The sequence below is a fragment of the Diabrotica virgifera genome, chromosome 3, assembly GCF_917563875.1.
Source record: "Diabrotica virgifera virgifera chromosome 3, PGI_DIABVI_V3a".
NCBI classification, from domain to species: Eukaryota; Metazoa; Arthropoda; class Insecta; order Coleoptera; family Chrysomelidae; genus Diabrotica; species Diabrotica virgifera.
Genome location: NC_065445.1, coordinates 243,477,553 through 243,499,666, shown reverse-complemented (window position 1 = coordinate 243,499,666; position 22,114 = coordinate 243,477,553). Strand labels below are relative to the sequence as shown.

General features: G+C 33.6%; 1 protein-coding gene across 1 annotated transcript in view; it reads left to right on the top strand.

Moving 5' to 3' along the window:
- LOC114328263 (neural/ectodermal development factor IMP-L2) overlaps nucleotides 1-18,744 on the top strand; it is a 246,455-nt gene extending 227,711 nt beyond the window's left edge. Inside the window, exons 2-5 of the mRNA XM_050646008.1 lie at nucleotides 3,218-3,529; nucleotides 6,038-6,257; nucleotides 11,849-12,075; nucleotides 18,512-18,744. Coding sequence (XP_050501965.1) covers nucleotides 3,218-3,529; nucleotides 6,038-6,257; nucleotides 11,849-12,075; nucleotides 18,512-18,523 — 771 coding nt within the window. The 3' untranslated portion in view covers nucleotides 18,524-18,744. The remainder of the gene's footprint in view (nucleotides 1-3,217; nucleotides 3,530-6,037; nucleotides 6,258-11,848; nucleotides 12,076-18,511) is intronic.
- The last annotated feature ends 3,370 nt before the right edge of the window (nucleotides 18,745-22,114 follow it).

Sequence of the window (22,114 nt, the reverse complement as noted above, 5' to 3'; positions counted from 1 at the left end):
AGTCAATGATTTTATGAATGAACTCTTCCATACAAACGATGGATTTATTCATTAAAAATAATACGGTTGTATTTTATCGAAATTTCTTATCGGTTTTATAAAAATTTCAAATTATTCATATTGTTTGGTCAGTTTATTTCTCGTATACAATATCAATATTTAGCGATAACATTTAGTACTAAGCTTCATCTATAAATAATTATTACTGAATAAGTTTAAGTTCTTTCTGCAGATTTCTCTTTCATTGCCATTTGCTAACATTCAGATCCGTACGTCCAAAGTAACGAGTTTAGTGTTTGTACCATAATATGTCGACCATGTTGTATTTTCTACTAAATGTCCCGTTTCGATGTTCCTTCCTTCCATTTTTTTATATCTTTAATTGAAAGTTGTGGAGATATTTAGTTTTGTTAATGTTGATGGTGAGTTCCCAATTGTCGTATTCTTAGGTGAACTTTCGAATCATAATCCATGTCTTCTTCATCGTTTGCCATAATCACTTGATCGCCTGCGAATAAAATATTTGTTATCTACTTGTTCCCCAGTTCTATTCTCATCTCTGTGCATTTTTTTCTTCTAGTTTTTTATTGCTTCCTGAAAATAGATTTTGAATAGACTTGGAGATAATGAACATCCTTGCATCAAGCGTTTTAAGCTCCACTCTTCTGGAATATTTTTTTGTTTATTAGACATTTATTAAAGATCTCCGCCAATTGTATTAGTATTGACGGTCCAAGTTTTACTAATTCAATGATTTCAATGGGGGTGTTTCTAGGCGCTGCGACTTTTCACATTGATTTTCGTCTATTGGATCTGTTCTGACGTCTCTGTAATTTATATCTTGCTTCCGTCAATAATCTCCATTCCACGAACAAAAGACCCTCTTGGATTATCGCGACAACGAATATTTTACTGTGCAAAATATGAAAAACGAAAGTAAATTGCAAATTATATTGTTGTTTATTGAAGTAATTATTATAGCAAAATACTTTCAGACTTCATATGTTGCATACTAAAATATTCGTTGTCGCGATAATCCAAAACAGTCGTATATTCGTGGAATACACCATAGTAACAATAGTAACAAAACTTTATTCGTGGGCATACCATGTTTTATACAGTGCGCTGGAATAAGTGGTACCCCCCCCCTTATTAACTAATTTGTTTTTAGCACGTAAGCAAAACGCTCGGACAGGCCGATTTTTAAAATAATCATAGTATATTATAGCATCAATGTTTCGAACTTTACGCAATCCCTCTTCAGGTGACAGGCATAACGACTTTTTTAAATGGGAAAATACATCATGTGACACCTCATTTAAAAGCCTTTGAAATGCTGATTACAAAAATGTATAATACTTTACTCCTATTTGAGAACGTAGTTGCAAAATTTCGGAGGAATTCTTTTTAAACGCATTAATTGTTTTCGAATTCTGAGAAAACTAATAAGTATTTTTGAAAAATTTAAACGCACAATGAAATATTGCATTATTACGGAGGGCTTAAAGTCCCTTAGACTAAACAAAAAGTTTCTTTTGAATGATATATTTGAAATTAAAAATCAGACTAAATTTTCTCTTTTTTTCATCCTTGTGTCTTATTAAAAAAACATAAAAGTTCTTAGGGACTCTCTACCCTCGGTAATACTGTAGTATTTCATTCTGCGTTTAAATTTTTCAAAAATACTTATTAGTTTTCTCAGGATTCCAAAAAAGTAAATGCATTTAAAAATAATTCGACCGAAATTTTGCGTCTACGATCTCAAATGAGATTAAAGTATTATACATTTTTGTAATCAGTATATTAAAACCTTCTAAGTGAGGTGTCACATGATATACTTTCCCATTTAAAAAAATCAAAGTTATGCCTGTCACCTGAAGAGGGATTGCGTAAAGTTCGAAACATTGATGCTATAATATACTATGATTATTTTATAAATCGACCTGTCCGAGCGTTTTGCTTATGTGCTAAAAATAAAAATGAGTTAATAGGGGGCGGGGGAACACTTATTCCAACGCACTGTATACAAGCATTTGCCTTTAGATTGATTTTAGCGTCTCAATAATGATATCAACTTTGTAAATGATCAGGTCTGTGAACTACATTGTGTACTTTCCATACATTAAGTAATCTCACTCAGGCGATTGCTATTTCGAAATCAATAGGTTTTAGATAAAACTATTTCCTGATTTATCTATATGTACGTATTAAAATATACATAACCTTTAACCTCTGAAGCTAAATAAGAACATTATCAAGTCCTGAGTAAGGAACATACATACTGTGTATTAACTATAATCTTTAATAATTATAGACCGATAATAAATATAATGAAATATCTGTGACTGCATATCTATATATATTTTCCTGTACTATAGAACGTAATCTTAGTTTTGCAAACATGTGAGGTGATCTTATTTGATTGAAGAACAAATTTGTAACTGAAACCTTAAACTAATCGTGCCATTTGGATTTGATAACGAGTTGATTTCCTCTGATAACATCTGTACTGTACTTTGAAATTTAATGAGATGATTTTATGAACCAGATCAGGTTTTTAAGAACCAGTTTAAAATATTTGCATAGGAAGTTTTAGCAGCTGGCAAGGCAATGTAACCACCATTATGATTCTAAACCCACAAGGAAAAATTTCCTCTAGCTGGCCGTATACCATTAATCACAAATAAATTTAATGAAAAATTCCTTTATAAAATGTATATTTATCTAAAAAAACCTCTTAAGGACTAGATATATCATAGAACTACAGAACTTTTTCGTTCTAAGTAAAGCATCATCAACGATGCTCGTTTTGCGATAGATGTAGCCCTTTAAGGGTTTTTTAATAAATATACCTTTTATAAAGGAATTTTGGGGGGTTTAAAAGAAAAAAACCCTCATAAAATTTTTATGGGGCGCACAAAGTTTACTTTAATTTTTTTTAAGATGCTGTTGCCATGAGAGTGCCACATGTCCATTTTCAATATAAAAAATCTCTAAAAGTTTTCGATATATGAAAAAAATCGATTTTCATTTTGTAACTTCAAAGGGGTGTAACTTTTTTGTGTGAATTATTGTATATAGGTAAGTGAGGTTGAATCAACCTATTTTTGAGCACAGAATCTGTGGTATAATTTATGTATGACCAATCTTTTCGGGACACCCTGTATAAAAAAGTATATTAGTTTTGAAAGTTGATTAACGATTTTTTTTGTTACAGATGATCCTATCAGTATTACTCATCGCTGTCACTTTCAGCCAGTTAGAATGTAGGAGAATAATGGACGATCTAAGTAACGAAGTGAGCATTAACCCAGAAGAAAATTTTGGCTATTCTTCACGCGAATGGGTAAAGATCAGTAAACCTCCAGTGGCAGTAATGAGCAAAAAAGTCGGCGCACACATGGAACTGCATTGCGAAGCGATGGGTTCACCGCCTCCTACTATAGAATGGTACAAAGCGAATAGGAAGATAACAGAAAATGGCGCTTTCGAGACTAATGTCTTAACAAGGGGTCCAGCTCTAGCTGAGGTAAGAGACCAGAACTTAATATTTTGGCTGTAAACGTTAAACAGTAGCGACGACAATATACATCCCTGTCTCACTCCCCGTGTTACTCTTATTACGTCAATAAAACTTCATCTTCTGTGCTTATATTTGTTCGTTAACTCCAATACACAAGTGTGGTATTAACAGGCTATAACCGTTAAATAGTAGTGACGACAATATACATCCCTGTCTCACTCCCCGTGTTACTCTTATTACGTCAATGAAACTTCATCTTCTATGCTTATGGTCGTTAACTCCAATACACAAGTGTGTATCCGAGACACAAGAATGACCAAGACGGCAGCAATTTATATAAAAACATTAACAGGCAAATAAAAGCAAAGATAAGAATAGCAAAAAATGAATGGCTAGCAACAATGTATCGATTTAGACTCTGGACTACTTAGAACATTTACAACGACAACACTACGACCGTAATTTACATAAAAAGCTTAAGGAGACTGCTGGAATATACAGAAAACGAAGACCAACTACCACATTTAATCAGGAAAACCAGATAGTGGTGCTGGGTGAAAAGAAGAAATTTGATATATGGGAAAACTAACGAAAGGAATGGGACGAAAGACCCATGAGTGAAGTTTATACAGACGACCAGCTGACTGGCCCTTCAATCACTAAAGAAGAGATAGAAAAGGCAAATCTAAATTAAACTATCACTGATAATTTAGTTATTGAGGACAGGGAAAAGGGAAACAGTTGGAGAGAAGCCGAGTCGATAGTCAAGAACTATGGCATTTGGGGAGGCTTCTACTCCAAAACTTCGAATACCTTACACCTGTAAGGATTGAACAAGGCTTAAGGATTAAGATAAGATATACTATATTATACCCACATCGTTTTTGTTTTCTGTTACATAGTCATGATAAAAGAAATCACAGAAAATGAGATGAATCTACGTTTTATTCTATAATAATTATAAAAAACCATTTTATGCAATCTACAGATAATAGTTATCGTCCTCATATTGAACTTAAAAAATATATATCGCCACCGCACGTACAAGGGTTATCAGAAAAATAATCAAAGCAGAAAGTGTCTGACACATTAATTAATTAAAAGACGCTTTTTTCTTTAAAAATAAATATAAATAATCACTATGAATGCAATATGTACTATAACTTAGAAACATCAACTTTTACAAACAAAGAAGGCGATAACAACAGTAATATCGTACGTCTTCATTGCCATTGATAATGCTCTTCGATACAGAAATTATTCTGTAACGTATTTCTACGCTACAACAATTATTATTTCTATCTATTATTATCTAAAGTAACTCTATCTAGTACGACTAGATCAGAAGTGCTCAAACCAACTCAAGCCCGAGAGAGGTGTTAGACAAATTTGCGTGTTGTCACCTGACTTATTCAACATTTATGGTGAACATGTCATGAGGATGGCTTTAGAAGGATAGGCTGGTAGAGTAACAGTAGCTGGTAGGAAAATCCCCAATTTAAGATTTGCTGATGACACTACATTTATAGCAGCAAATGCGCAAGAAATGTCTGATAAGAAGAGCCTGCGAAGAGTTGACTAGAAGAGCAATAAAGTTGGTCTGTTGGTATTCAACTGACTAACATGTTACAGGAATACTAGATAGTAAACACCTTTGTCTATCTCGGGTCTAGTATAGCAAACGATGGTAACTGTGAAGCAGAAGTTTGGAGACGTATTGGTATGGCAAAACATGCGATGAGTCGCCTAGCTAAAGTTTGGAAAGACAGATCTATCTCTCAAAATATCAAGATGAGACTGGTGAATGCCCTTGTATTCTCAATATTTCTATACGGGGCAGATACTTGTACTCTTCGCGCATGCGAGCGCTAAAAAATTGATGCCTTTGAGATGTGGTGCTGGAGAAGAATGCTGCGCATACCTTGGACACCTCAGATCGACCGGTCGATCACCAAAGTTTTTGAAGTCGATCGCGATTCACGGAAAAATACACATGGAAAAGGTGGAGACTGCACTCACTTGTGGATGATATTATGAAATGCCATGCACTTCATGAAGTGCATTAACATCCAAGTAAAATTAAGATGAAAAACATCTTCAATTACAACTCTCTGAAGTTACGTTTTATCAAATAGAAATCAAATCAAGTTTTTTATTTTCAATTTTTTTTTACCAGCAGTCGATCGCTGGACGCTTGCAGTTTATGTGGTAGATTCCATGCAGTGCAAGTCTGAGCACCACTGCTTTACATACATACTCTTCTTTTATATATGCAGTATATTTTTTGTTATTAGTAACTGTATATCTACAATTACAATTGTCTCTAACTACTTGGTACACTGTTTTTTTTAAGTTTCCATATACTCAATATCTGTATGGTCGTTAAAAATGTGTGCTTTCTAGCTTCTCACAAGTTCAACAATTTGTATGTTTTTATATTGGGTACGGGAACTTTGTATCTACTTTGTAATATATAATAGATGTACCTTCTAAAATGCCATCTTTGTTTTTCAGGTCTCTTCTAGATTAGTTATAAATTATTTATTACCTAGGCATCAAGATGTATATAGATGTGTAGCTGAATCTGGTACCAAAGTGGACACTGCTCCAACCAAGTTATTAGTTACCGACGGTAGAGAAATGAACTTCACGCAGTTACTTAGTGCGAAGATTCTCGGAGCACACCATCTTCCCAGAGTTACTTTCTGGGCCAGTACTTACATGGAAGTCATCGGTGAGTAAATTTGGAATCCTAAACCATTTCTCTAGTATTAGTTTCATCATCAAACCTGTACGAGTCCACTGCTGGACATGCATCTACCTCAGCTGTTTCCATCTACCTCTGTCTTGTGCGGCTTGCATCCAGTTACCGATAACACGCTGCAGAACGTCGGCCCATCTGGTTGCTGAACGTCCTCTGCTCCGTAGTGCTTCTTCTCGTGGCCTCCTCTCGACAATACGTTTTATTAGGTTATTTGTGATATATTTTAATAGAATAAACATACTTTATTCTATTGTAAATATCAGGAATGGTATATCAGCACATTCGTCTTATTACAATTTAGTTATTGTTCAATTTTTGCGGTTTCACGATTTCATTAGTCAGGTTCCTATTTATTCTAGAACCTTTTTTATGGGCAAATGTTTTACAGCTGGTTCTTTTCTGGAAAAGTTCATGAGTTCTTTAATTGCTGTATATTCTCGATGATCTGGAACCCACCTTAGGGCTTCTAAGAACACCCATAGCAATAGCCGATATCCGTACAGATCTTGATTTCTCCTGCACAATGCAACATTGCATAAATCTCTGAAATATCTCCAAAGTATTCCTACATTCTTTATCGTACCAGTCTTGATGTCTTTTTACATCTTTTCTATACAATTTGACGCTGTTTTTGACTTAACTGGATTCTCTAACCTTTTATTTATTTCTTCCTGTATGTAGTCCGTTTACTACCTGTTTCTCTTGAAGGCGATCTAGTCAGCAATTTAATCTGTCTAAAAGGTTTTGGAATTTTTGGCAGTTCTTGTTTTAATTTGGCTATCACTAGTATTAGCCCGATCAGGGAACGCAAAATTTTACGAAAACCTCCAAAAAAATAAAGGAAGGATGAAAATTTGGGAATAGGTAGTTGAAATTAATTGTCTATTATTATATAAGAAAAAGTTTACAATTCTACATCCCCTGAAGCACGGCAAATTAAATAAACATAAAGATATACTTAGACATTATTGTTAGATCATAGGTTTGACAAAATTCGTGCTACATAATTTTTTTAATACCCCGGTAGCTACAGTCTCAGAGAATTTAGGGAGTGAGTTCTTGCAATAATATTTAATATACTTAAAGAAAAGAAGTTAATAATTTTTGGGCGCCATCAATAGATCAAAATCTACTGCCATATGTCTATATAAGAATTACAAAAAAAATTACTCAAAATGGTATCCCTTTGAATAGCAATCGGTACTTACCATTGGTGTCTGAGGTAGTCTGCATGTCCTATTACAATAAGGATCAGAGATGGATTGTCCAAAGAGAATAAGAAGACATATAAGTTTAAAACATAATTATCGTTTAATTATGTAGAAAAATGTTCAGAAAAATAAAACTGATCTGGTAAGAAATAAAAAAATTAAGTCTTTCGCGTTTCTTTTAAAAGTTCGAGAAAAAGGGAATTATACAGTTTATTACAAATACCTGGTGGCGATCTGCTGTTGTTGTACTGCTGGATCTGGGTAGCTCGTCAGAGCTCTGGGCGATGCGGCGAACTCACTTTCGCTTTACAATTTTAGATTTAAAGTACCATTACACAACTGTTATTTATTATATGAAAGATAAAAATTCCATAGTCTTGTTTTATGAAAAAAAAAGTAACTTTGTATTTTGATTATTAGTGACACATTTCACTGACTTGATGGTAAAACAAACCTTGTTTAGACAATTGGTCGTAGACTGGTCGTTAGTCAAAAGACAAGGAACTACGTTCTGCGAAGATTGAATTAAGTTATTTTTGCAAAAGGCATACTAAACGCCGTACTAGGAACACTATTCCATTATTATACCAGACACAACACAAAGAATATACCGGTAGGTATGGTATTTACGACAACACATCGCACTTGCGACTTTCACTACAGAATCCTCAAGATTCCATTCTGAGCCTAACTCGGCACAGACCAAAAAAAAATTGGACGTTTTTACTGCATGTCCTCTGAAACTTAATTGATTCCTCTTGTCCTAATTTCGGACAAGATTTCTTTCTCTCGCCTGAATTCACCGCCCATTCTGACAGCCATCACTTACTTTGCCCAATAATGATCATTCAAAACATTTCCCTACCAATCGGGTAGCGAAAGAATCATGATCAGGACATCCTACAAATGCCATGATTCTTCCTTTCGACCAATACAAAAACGCTATCCTTGCAATAACAAATCTATGAGTTTTCACGAAATTCTCTGACTCGTAATCTCACGGCTAGTTTTGAGAACTCAATACTTGAGGGTTTTATCAATATTATCGACTTATTTATGTCGACATTTCCTGTTCCAATACAAACAGTCTACAGACTTCTGTCTGAGAAAGCCATAAAAGCTCTTTATACTCTAGCCGACAACAACAGCACGTGTTCTTTTCTAGGTACTTGAATGTCGACGAAAATTATTAAGTCTTCACTTAGCGTGAGACTTATTGAAAAATATTTCGTGTGCAAACTGCGTCTTACTTTTACCCATCACGACAGGGTCGGACTTGGTAATATTTAGACGGTGAATTTGAGACTGTTTCACCCCTCCTTTTTACAAAAATTGGAAAATACGGGGTGAAAAATTTTTTCTCGGGGGGTGAAAAAAATATACGTTCAAAATAAGTGCGTAATTTGATAAAATGACTAATTCTAAGTAACTTTTGTTCTATAGAGTTTTTTTACTAAGTCAATACTTTTTGAGTTATTTGCGAGTGAATGTGTTCATTTTTAACCAAAAAAAATGTTTTTAAACGGAGATAACTCAAAAAGTAAGTATTTTAGCGAAAAAAATATTCTTAGTAAAAATATAGCTTATAAAAAATTGAAAAAAATGGTGTATGCGTGAGGTCTGCAGATCCAGTAGAAGCAGAGTTTCAGCTAATGAAAAGTAGGTTCTTCTTCGTCAAAGTCCAAATCGAATATTTCAATGTGAAATAAGACAAAAACGAAGCACTTTTAGGGGAAAATTCATTGTAACTTTTTTAAAGTGTTTAAAAAAGGTTTATTTTTGTTTTTTAAAAAAACTTCTAGCGTTAAAAGTAAGTGAGTTACGCTCAAAATATTGTTGGTCCCTTTTATTTTTTGGTAAAAAAATGGCGAAAATCACCTCTTAAGGTAGACTTCCGCACCAAGCGACCGAGACAGGAGACCGCGACAGGAGACAGATAGGTCGCGATAGACGATAGTTGGTCGCTGGTCTCGGTCGCGGGCTGCAGAACTACCCTGATATAATTGCATTGAGAGCAGTCGTGGGGAGACCTCGCCTATCTGTCGCCTGTCGCGGTCTCCTGTCTCGGTCGCTTGGTGCGGAAGTCTACCTTTAATTAGCTTCTCAAATAAAATTAATCGTTACCGCTTAACAAGTTACTTTACTTATGTATTGTTCATATTATCTATAATCTATAAGTTTCATTGGTTCAAAGTGCTCAGTTTTGAAAAAAATTGGGTTTAAAATAAAACAATTTTGTTTAATTTTGAAAAAAATCGTAATTGTTTATGGAATTAACTTAAAAACAATTAGGAATACCAAAAATCTCAAAGATATTAATAAAATGTACGTTTTGATTTTCTGAATATTTTTGATTTTTTGTTTTCTTGTTAGACAAAAATTGGTAAAAATTTATGCTATGGCTGTTCAAAATTTGCCTAAACTCGTGATTAGTTACTCGTTCAAGCCATTTTAACTACAACTTTTTCAAAAACGAAGAACTTTGAACCGATGAAACTTACAGATCAGTTAAATAATACATAAACAAAGTAACTTGTGAAGTGGTAATGTTAAAATTTATATGTGATGCTAATTAGGGGGTAATTTTCGCGAATTTTTTTACCAAAAAATAAAAGGGACCAACAATATTTTGCGCATAATTCACTTACTTTTAATATTACAAGTTTTTTTTAAAACAAAAATAAACCTTTTTTAAACACTTTAAGTGCTCCGTTTTTGTCTTATTTCACATTGAAATATTCGATTTGGAATTTGACGAAGAAGAACCTACTTTTCATTAGCTGCAACTCTGCTTCTGTTGGGTCTACAGACCTCATGTATACACAATTTTTTTCAATTTTTTATGGGCTATATTTTTACTAAGAATATTTTTTTCGCTAAAGTACTTACTTTTTGAGTTATCTCCGAAAAACCGTCCAAAAACATGTTTTATTTTGTTAAACATGAACATATTCACTCGCAAATAACTCGAAAAGTATTGACTTAGTGAAAAAACTCTATAGAAGAAAAGTTGTTTAGAATTAGTCATTGTATCCAATTCCAGTCTTATTTTGAATTTTTTTTTTTTCATCTTCGAGAGGGGGTATTCCCCTCCATTTTTGTAAAATGGAGGGGATGTAGAATTGTAAACTTTTTCTTATATAATAATAGATAATTTCAACTACCTATTTCCAAATTTTCATCCTTCCTTTATTTTTTTTGGGGTCAGATTGTTCTTTGATCAGGCTATATATGATCACTGTTGGAATCTAATCCTTTCTAGCTCCTGCAATTGTTAAAACATGGTCTATCTGATTTTTTACTTTTCCATCGGGGAGGAACATGTTACCTTATTATCAAAACTTATGCATCATATATATCTACTTTTTTATCATTTCGTCTTTTGGTATCATAACCCTGGATAGGTCCTTGCCTGTCTAGCTATGTCCTTCCATACATCTCTTGGGCCTTTCTCCTCCATTGTCTTATATTCATAGTTTTCAGGTCGTCCTCCACGTCATCCAACCACCTCGTTCTGCCCTTCCTTTTTTTTTCGTCATCCTATAGGCTTTCATTGTAATATTTCTTTGTTGTTTTTGTATCTTCTTATATGTATCCCAGCCATGACATTCTTCGACTTTTAGCAAATCTTACAATAATTTTCTTCAAGTCATTAAATGCACCTTTCATAAAAAAAACCTTTGAATCTTAGGGTGCAAATTCTGCCTGATATTGGTGTAAATGCGATAGTGTATTTTCGCAGTCTTTTGGTTACTATATAACTCTACTCTTCATTCACATTGTCTTCTTATTTCGTTTCCAGAGTAGTATAGAGAACGTTTATTTTGAATTTCTCCCTGGCTCTTCCAGCTGAATTCCTGCAATGCCGATATCTAACTTTTCTATCATTATAATTAACCAATAATTGCTTTCAATAGTTCATATATTGCTTTATTTCTAAACCAAAATTGGCTCAAAGTCAATAAATCTTAAATCAAGCTGTTAAGGATTCTGAGTTTTTAAGGCATTTTGGATACACCTTTTTGGAGAATCTTTGTGGTACTTATTTTTAACAATACCTAATGATAACATTTAATCTCTTTCGGTGACCCCAATTATGATGAGGCTATTTTTAGCGGCTGTCCATAGAACAATAATTTATCCATGCTATTTTTTATTCGGCATTTATTTTTTTTTATATTCCTAGTCGAAAGTGTGGAGTATCTAGTATTATCATAATGGGAATACTACTTCCCATTTTCCTCCTTTGCATGGTCCTAATTTTCAATATAAATTACAAATTACATTTTTCAATTCATAATATTGAGGTCTAATTAAGAACAGAAAATAATATTTTGTTTTTTTTTACAGGAAACGATCTTGTTCTTCCATGTAAGTATGTGGGTAACCCGAAACCGAGGGTCATCTGGATGGACCCCTACAGCAAAGTTATTGAAAATAACGAAAAATATTCAGTATCTCAAGACGGCGAACTTAGAATTAGATCTATAGAATGGTCGGATATGGGCCAATACGTATGTGCATTGGAAAATTCTGTAGGAGAAGATTCTATAGAGACTTTTTTATACCCAATGCAGGTAAGTTAATTAAATATTAAACATTTGAAGGATATTCCCTCTCTCTTCAGCATTTTCCCCGAGAAGGGGTGAAACTCACATCCAGGGCAAATCACATATCGGCACAATACCACTTTTTGATGTGTTAGCTATGGTATGCCAAATTTTATGTCAATACAAGCGGTTCTTTAAAATTCGGTGGTTTTGCAATATTTGACCGTGGGTGAATGGACTATGAATATGACTTCTAAAGTTCATTTTTTTTGCTTTATTTCAAGCATCTACCTACCTACCGTCAAAAAAAATTACATTAAAAAACATGATCCAAAATGCCTTAAGGGGCGCCAAAATCTTTTTTTGCACACAGGCGCCAGTAACCCTTACGGGTACCCTGCACTTATGCATAGGAATGCTGGACCCTTAACCTTATGAAGAGAGATAAAAAGATGTATTTGAGATGTACTGCTGAAGACGAATATTGAAAATACCATGGGTGGCCCACAGAACAAATAAATGTATACTGAATCAGCTAAACATAAAGATCAGAACAATCAATAGGCTATTTTGGACAGGTGTCTCGAAGAAATAGTCTTTAAAAACTTACCATACACGGAAAGGTAGAAAGCAAAAGATGTCGAGGTAGATCTCCCACACGATACACGGACCACTTCTTGCTGCTATTGGTGCTCCATTATCTTCTTCTTCTTCAAGTGCCATCTTCGTTCCGAAGGTTGGCGATCATCAGGGCTATACGTATTTTCGAAACTGCTGACCGAAACAATTCGTTGTTGCTACAGCTATACCATTCCCGTCGATTCTTTAGCCAGGAGTTTCGTCTTCTTCCTATGGATCTTTTTCCTGCTATCTTCCCCTGCAAAATTATTCGAAGCAGTTCATATCTTTCGCCTCTTGTAATGTGTCCCAAGTATTGCAGTTTTCGTTTTTTGATCGTAAATATGACTTCCTTTTCTTTATTCATTCTTCTCAAGACATCGACGTTTGTGACTCTCTCCGTCCATGATATTCTCAAGTTTCTGCGATACATCCACAGTTCAAATGCCTCCAATTTTTTGATATCAATATTTTTCAGCGTCCATGACTCCATTCCGTAGAACAGCACAGAAAGTACGTAACATCTCATCAGGCGAAGTTTCATTTCAAGGCTCAAATCTCTTCCACAGAACACTCTCTTCATTTTAGTGAATATGGATCTGGCTTTTTCTATTCTTATTTTGATTTCTGCTGAGCTATCGTTGTCTTCATTTACAAAAGTGCCTAAATATTTGTATTTGCTAACTCGATCGATAATTTCATTGTGTAAATATAAATTTTGGACATTTCGTGTTGATTTCGATATTACCATAAATTTAGTTTTCTTTATGTTCAAAGATAGTCCATATTCTTCGCTGCAGTCTGCTATCTTATTCACCAATGTCTGTAGCTCTTCAAGTGTTTCTGCGATCAGAACGGTGTCGTCGGCAAATCTCAGATTGTTTAATCTAACACCATTTATTTTAATACCTATGGATTGCTCAGAGAGTGTTCTATTCATTACGTCTTCGGAATAGAGATTAAACATTGTTGGTGACAGTATACACCCTTGTCTCACACCTCGCTTTATTTCAATTTCTTCAGTGGTATTATTCTCTACTCTCACTACTGCTTTCTGATTGTAGTACATATTTGCTATTAGTCGTATTTGTCTCGTTTATCTAAATTCTTTTCTGCCAGGAGTCCGATTAGATGATCATGCCGCACTTTATCAAAGGCCTTGTTATAATCTATGAAACACATGAATACATCTTGATTTATGTCAAGACATCTTTGAGATATAACGTTCAGTGCAAACAAACAACGCCTCTCTTGTTCCGAGTCCATTTCGGAATCCAAACTGGGTATCATTGATGTCCATTTCCAGTTTTCTGTATACTCTAGTGTATATAATTTTCAGGAATATTTTCAGTACATGGCTCATCAAACTGATTGTACGGTAATCACTACATTGTTTGGCAATCATCTTTTTTGGTACAATAACAAAGGTGGATAAAAGCCATTCTTGTGGTATTTTTCCTGATGTATAAATGCTATTGAAAAGTTCAACTAAAATGTGGATTGAGTCTTCTTCTATCAGTTTAAGGATTTCCGTTGGTATTTCATCTGGACCTGGGGCTTTACCGTTTTTCATTCTTTTTAGTGCGTACATTACTTCCTCTTCCGTTATTTCTGGACCTTCGTCTCCTTGTATGTTACTTAGTTCAGATTGTTGTCTATCATCTGCAAAGAGTTCTTCAACATAGTTTTTCCATGTCTTCAACTGTTCTTCTAGTTCTGTTATTATGTTTCCGTTGACATTATACAGGGTATTTGGCTGCTTACGTTTTTGTGTACCTGCAAGTTCTTTCACTTTTTTATGTACATTAAAAATATCATGTTTTGCCTGCAATTGCTCTATTTCTTATCCATTATCAGAATGTGCTAGAATAGCAGAGGATAGAGAAAAATGGAGGAACATTGGAAAAATCAGCTAATAGTTTCATGATATCACGATACCTGCATCAGGTTAACGACTAAGAAGAAGAAGAAGATTTCTATGTTAAATATATCTAGCTGGAGCAGCTAAAGATAGCTGCTAAGTAACAAAAACAGTACATACTACAGTCACCAGTTTGGCTTCAAAACATAGATTAGAACTGAACATAAAGATATTGTGTGATATTATAACTGACATTAATAAAGTTTGAAATGATAAAAGTGGGCGTGGTCTATAATACTTCTTAGACTAAGAGCCGCTATAGGTGAAATTTCTTAATCATTTTAGGCACGATGGGACCCTATAACTTAAATAGTAGAACCTAAAAGAAAACGTTTGAACACTGTGCCGTCACTTTTCAGTGGCACATGCGTCGACAGTGGCGCATCAAACTTTCCACTTATGGACGGGATAAATAAATTAAAAGTTAACAGAACTTACTAACAGAATTAAATTTTTTTATTTTTTTAAGTTCTATGTGATTAACACATAGGATTCATCGTGATTTTAACTCACCACCCCCCTTCCCCCTGCCCCCACCATCAAAAACTTCATTTTTCGTTTTTATTTTTTTTTTGGTGGGTTGCAATCAATTTTAAAATTTCAAAAAATTCACACGCATAGTTGAGGCTTTTATAAAACATGCCTATTTTTTATAGACCCATAGGTAGAGTGTACATAACCTCAAAAAATTCAAAGAAATTTTTTTTTTTCGAAAAAGCGTATAACTTTTTTTGAGGAATAGCTGCAGCTCTAATTTTTTCTTAATCTTGTGTGTTTTATCAAACACTATATTTTTAATTTTTTTCAGATTTTTTCGTAAGTCTCCCCACCTTCAAAAATCCGAAAAACTGTTTTTTGGGGGGTTTTGGGGGATTTTCCCTATTTTATAGACTTCATAATATATCAAATCAATTTTGTTTTTATAGGTTATATGTAACTTCAAGTAACTGAGTTCTTTAGAATATTTAAAAATCAGAAAAACACGTTCAAACCCCCCAAAACCCCCTTAAAAAACAGTTTTTTTGGATTTTTGAAGGTGACTAACGTTACAGAAAAATCTGAAAAAAATTAGAAATATAGTGTTTGATAAAATACACAAGACTAAGAAAAAATTAGATCTGCAGCTATCCCCAAAAAAAGTTATATACTTTTTTTTCAAAAAAAAAAAAAATTTTTAAATTTTTTTGAGGTTATGTACACTCAACCTACAGGTCTATAAAAAATAGACGTGTTTTATAAAAGCCTTAACTATGCGTGTAAATTTTTTGAAATTTTAAAATTGATTGCATCTCACCAAAAAAAATAAAATCGAAAAATAAAGTTTTTGATGGTGGGGGCAGGGAGAAGGGGGTGGTGGGTTAAAATTAAGATGAATCTTATGTCTAAATCACATAAAACTTCAAAAAATGAAAAAAATTAAATTGTGGTAATGAGGGAGGGTATTTTTTAATTTATGTATCCCGTCCATAAGTGGAAAGTTTGATGCGCCACTGAAAAGTGACGGCACAGTGCTCAAACGTTTCCTTTTAGGTTCTACTATTTAAGTTATAGGGTCCCGTCGTGCCTAAAATGATTAAGAATTTTCACCTATAGCGGCTCTTAGTCTATCTGATGTAGAGATCATTTCCAGTGCCGGTTTATCCCCTGGGCGCTTGGGGCGGGCGCCCAGGGGCCCGGGCCCCAGAGGGGCCCGTTCCTTCTAATTATAAAAAAATAAAGTCGCTAAATAATTTACATATTCTCCGAAAAAAATCTCACACGAAAATACGCCAATACACTGCAAACGCCTTTGTTCTATTGTTACATCTCTTCATGCCTATACACAGTGCCGTAGCCTAGCCCCACAGGGGCCCCGTCTCAGTGTTTGTGGCGGGGCCCTTTTCCAAAAACTACAGAAAGTTGTAAGATTTTGCCATGCCATTGATTAAAAACTACCCAGGTAGTGGGTAAAAACTGTGTAAGTGTAGGTTATTAATCAATGACCATGTCTCGAATTGTATACAAAATAATCGCACAAACGGAGTTTTTTTAATTTCATTTTGAATTGTGGGGCTTAAATAATAATTTATCTCACTTTTCGGCTTTAAAATAAGTTCTTTTAAAATAGGAACAAAATAAGTCCTTTAAAATAGTTAAACGAAAGACAAAAATAGATATACATAAATCTAATTTATAGATAAAGAATAGATTATTCTCGAAAATGCCAATACCCAAACAATAGGTACACACTCTTTCAAACATTCAAAAGTAAAAGTAAAGCGATTACAAAAATTGCAATTTGGCATTATACAGTGGCCTCTAAGGCTAGCACTCCACCTGTGATTTGTAGTCGCAGCGACAAAAATATCGCTGTGGTAGAAAATCTAGAGTCTAGAAAATTAGTCGCTGTTTTCAGAATCGCGAATTGAATGCTACAAGGATGTAACATCAGCTTTTAGATGTTTTTTTTTTAATTCAGAGATAAAGAAGAAGTCAAAACGTCAATTAATACTTTATGCGAGAAACATAAAAACGATGTTGATGAAACCAAAGAGAACTTGCATAATGAAATTACCCATTTTGTAGCGTTATGCCAAAATTTGAAAAAACATCATACAATTTATGAAAAATTTGATTCTTCCAGGATGTAAAAACAACTTTTTCCAATATTTTAACTTTACTGCAAATTTATTTGACGATACCAATTTCTAATGCGTCAGGCGAGCGGTCTTTTTCGGCTTTAAAAAGAATAAAAACATATTTAAGGTCAAATTTGGGTCAAGAAAACCTAGACGCATTATCACTAATCACTATTGTATATAGAGAATGGAGAACTAGAAAAACTGAATTGTGATAATATTATATGGCAGTTTGCGAATGTCAAGTGAAGAAAAAAAGTGATTTAATTTTTATCTTTATGTATTTTTTAGAATATGTTTTTTGCTTGTCATGTGTTGTTTTGTGGAACTTTCTGTATTTTGTGGATTATTTTTTACGTTTGTTATTCTTCTTGCTTGTTTTAAAAAAAAATATTATGGATTTTACAATAAACCTTTATAGTTAAAAAGTTAATTGAAAGACTGATAAGTTTTGTATACACTTGAATGAATGAAGAAAGTGAAAAAGAAGTATATTAAAGTGTGTAAAAATATTTAATTTCCTTAGCTAAGCGCTTTCGACATATGTGTCATCATCAGAGCTAATGGTCAAAGTATATAAAAAAAGTACCGGCTACTTCGGGTTGTAGGTGTTTGCATTACGAACATTGGTCTGCTATGCAACTCCGGATGATGAAATATTACTTTTCTTTGATTACTGGATTTTAATTAAAAATAATAAAACAGTAAGAACAACCACTTAGACGTTACAAACATATAGATATTGGTCATGGTACGGTATCACCGAACCATTTTTAAGTGATGCAAGCATGACCCAGGTCAGTCAACTGCTCGCATCACTTAAAAATGGTTCGGTGACACCGTACCATGACCAAAATTTATATGTTTGTAACGTCTAAGTGGTTGTTCTTACTGTTTTATTATTTTTAATTAAAATCCAGTAATCAAAGAAAAGTAATATTTCATCACCCGGAGTTGCACAGCAGACCAATGTTCGTAATGCAAACACCTACAACCCGAAGTAGCCGGTACTTTTTTTTTATATACTTTGAGCATCAGCTCTGATGATGACACATATGTTGAAAGCGCTTAGCTAAGGAAATATTTTTACACGCTTTTCAGTTTCTTCACTTTATAGTTAATGCATGTGTTTTCTTGTTAAAAACTGACAACGAATAGCAATGAAGGGGGCCCCTAAACCTCAAGCGCCCAGGGCCCGAAGTTAGGTTAAACCGGCACTGATCATTTCAATGCCTTACCGTCCTTAAATAAATATAATATAGTGTATTTGTAACATGATTATTAAAATTGTTTCTCTTTGTTCCAGGGTTCGAAGTAGCAAAACGTATGAAGGTGTTCCACGATTCTGGTTCTAGTCACAAGTCACAACATCTTGCGCCCTTTATGAATGCGCCGATCTGAATATTTTTTTAAATTAATTAATTTATTAATGTAGTATTTATAAAGTAGGTATTAGTAGTTTAATAAATTATGTACTTATTTATATTGATATATAAAACTGAAAATTTGAAAAAATTAATAAATGTATTATGAAAATTACTTGAGACTTATTTCTAGATCTAAACGGGAAATCTAAACGGGAACTGGTGTATGTTTTCAAAAGACTGATAGTGTGTAAATAAATTTATTAAATCAGCTAAGTACTTTCAGCATATTATGCCATCATCAGAGCTATCGTCTTATAGGTGTAAAAACCTCAAAAAAAGAGAAAACTTCGAACAAACACATTCTTTAGTTTAAAATAAACCCAGGGATATAACCACTGGTTAGGGTAAAAACAGTCTTTTTCTATTCTATTTATTTCTAGATGATACCCAAAAACAGAAATAGATCACACTTATTGTATGATGCAAAGGTGAGCAAAATCACTCTCAAATAGATTATTTCATGACAAGAAAAAATATATACAATCCGACAAGCCAGAGCTGGCGCGTGACCTTTAGCGAAAATACACAGCGAGAAATACACAACACGAGCTGCCACTTCTCGCTTGTCGGATTGTACATGGATGTAATGACTGCAAAGGTAATAGTGAAATTTTGATCCAGTGAGATTAATTATTAGTCCAGTCGGGTTAGACGAATAACAGGCCTAACCTTGCATTAGGAGCTGCCCCAAATTTTATTTTTTTAATCTTTAGCGGGGCTCAGTAGTAGTGTAAATTTAAAATCTCGACTGAATTTCGCCATTGCGTTAGCCGCCATCTTGATTTTAAACTAGAACCGTTTTTGCTCAATATCTCCGCCATTTTCAACTTTTCGACAAAAAGTATAACAACCAAAATTGTTCAAAATGTAATTTTCTATCATTTCTATTTTTACAATTTTTTCGTGCCATCGATATTTTCCGAGTTATAGCGGAAAATAGTGACAGTTATATATAAATAGAGCATAATTATTGAATTATCTCGTTTATTGTTAGTTTTACGACAAAAATGTTCCTATACAAAAATAGAGAGAATTGAATTCTACACAATTTTAGTTTCCTTCATTTTTTTGCTAAAGTTAATATTTAAGGTAGTATGTACGCGAAAATTGCGCGAGCGTAAGACCTGATTGATTTTGTAGCAATTGTTTTTGTTCAATATCTACGCCACTTTCAACTTAAATTGTTCCAAATATGATTTCCTACAATTTCTTTTTAACAATTGTTTCATGCGGTTGATATTTTCCGACTTAAGTGGGAAAATAGTAAAAAGTGGTGGGGTGAGCATAATTACTGAATTGAATCTTTTTTCCGAGCTGCCCCAAATTTTATAATTATATCCTTTAGGGGAGATCAATAGTAGTGTAAATTTAAAATCTCGACTGAATTCCGCGGTTGCATTAGCCGCCATATTGATTTTAAAGGAGAACCGTTGTTGCTTAATATCTCCGCCATTTTCAACTTTTCGACAAAAACAGTACAACAATTTCTTTTCCACAATTTTTTTATGCGATCAATATTCTCCGAGTTAAGGAGGAAAATAGTGGAAGCGGAGGGGAAGCATAATTATTGAATTGTCTCATTTATTATTAACTTTATGACATAATTGTACATAAATAAAAATAAAGAGAATTATTTTTTATACAATTTTTGAAACTTCCAATGAAACACCAATCAAACTAAGTACATAAAAGACATAAATAATAACTTATATGCATTCACTTAATTTTATTAACTAGCGGGTTTTATTGGTTGAATTTGTCTGTCGATAATTATTAAGTTTCATGTCAGCTAACATATATATTTTAATATTTCAACATTTTTTTTTAATTTTGAACCCCGTTGGGGGAATTTTCCGATTCCCCCCCCCCTTAGACACGCCACTGGTTCTCTTTTGAAAAATTGTAGTAAATCGTAATTGCAACAATTTCAGTCCTTACACTTTTTGTCGAAAAGTTGAAAATGAGGAAGATATTGAACAAAAACAATTGCTTTAAAATCAATCGGGTCTTACGCTCGCGCCTTTACCGCATACGTACTAACTTAAATATTGATTTTATCAAAAAAATGAAAGAAATCAAAATTATACAAAATTTAATTCTCTTCATTTTTGTATTAGTCAAAATTTGTTGTAAAAGTAATAATAAACGAGATAATTCAATAAATCAATAATTATGCTTTAACTGTCACTGTTTTTCCCCATAACTCGGAAAATATGGACCGCACGAAAGTAATTATAATAAACGAAATTATAGAAAATCGCATTTTTAACAATGTCAGTTTGTATATGTTTTATCGAAAAGTTGAAAGTGGCGGAGATATTGAGCAAAAACGGTTCTCGTTTAAAATCAAGATGGCGGCTAACGCAACGGTCAAATTCAGTCGAGATTTTAAATTTATACTACTATTGACCCCCCTAAAGATTAGAAAAATAAAATTTGGGGCAGCTCCTAATGCAAGGTCAAATGGTATCCCGACTGGGCTATATTTGTTTTGGAAATCGAAGTAAAAAGCTAAACTAAACCAAAATATTATACGAGAACTGCGAGCCAAAAGGCCTTTGTGGAAACACGTGAAAATATTTTGGGTCTAAAGAAATACGTGAAGAAAGAGTGGATACCCAGAGAAACATGAAAAAAGAACGCTACAAACGCATCAATTTAGAACTGCAGAGTTCTAGAACAAAAGAAGAAAAAAACTGCTTAAAGAAAAATATAAAGAAGCGAATAAAGTTGCCAAGAAGGCAGCTAAGAAAGACAAAAGAAAGTGAGCAGAAAACCTTGCCGAAAAAGCGCGTTTCGCTGATAAACATCAAAACATGAAACAATTAGTATTTAACAACTAGCCAACAACAGATACCTATGCAACCCACCAACAAATTTTAAAAAGCAATACAGGTACAGGTGAAGATATTAATAGACCATAAAAAGACAGACATTTAGGAAAAAATAAATCGATTCTTAAAAACAGCACCTAGCAACATTTTGCATTGTGTTTGAAATGACGTCAGGAAAAAATCTGCGATAGAAAATGGGTAAAAATGCATAATTTCATTTACAGTGCATAAAATGAATCCAAAAGTAAACACATAAAGCATAAACATGTCGAAATCAGTATGTTAAGGGACAAATTTTGTTATTCCGGGGGTTTTGGGGTTACTGAACACGAATACGTTATCAGAACCAACCTTTTAGTGATGACAACTTTAGTATGGTTCTGATTAATATTCGTTCTATAAGAAATAAAACTGACGAATTATTTTTGTTTCTGGAGGAATTAGGATTTTCCCCGATAGTTGCGGTTACAGAGCACTGGCTTGAAGTCAACGAGCCTTTTTTTGTAGAAAAATATACCACAATTGCTAGGTATGATCGTCCAAGTTCAGCTCATGAAGGCACCCTAATTCTTTCTAGAAATAATGATTTTTCTCTGATTACAAAATATGACTTTCTGTTAAATGAAGCCTTCTTTGAATTTTCCCTAG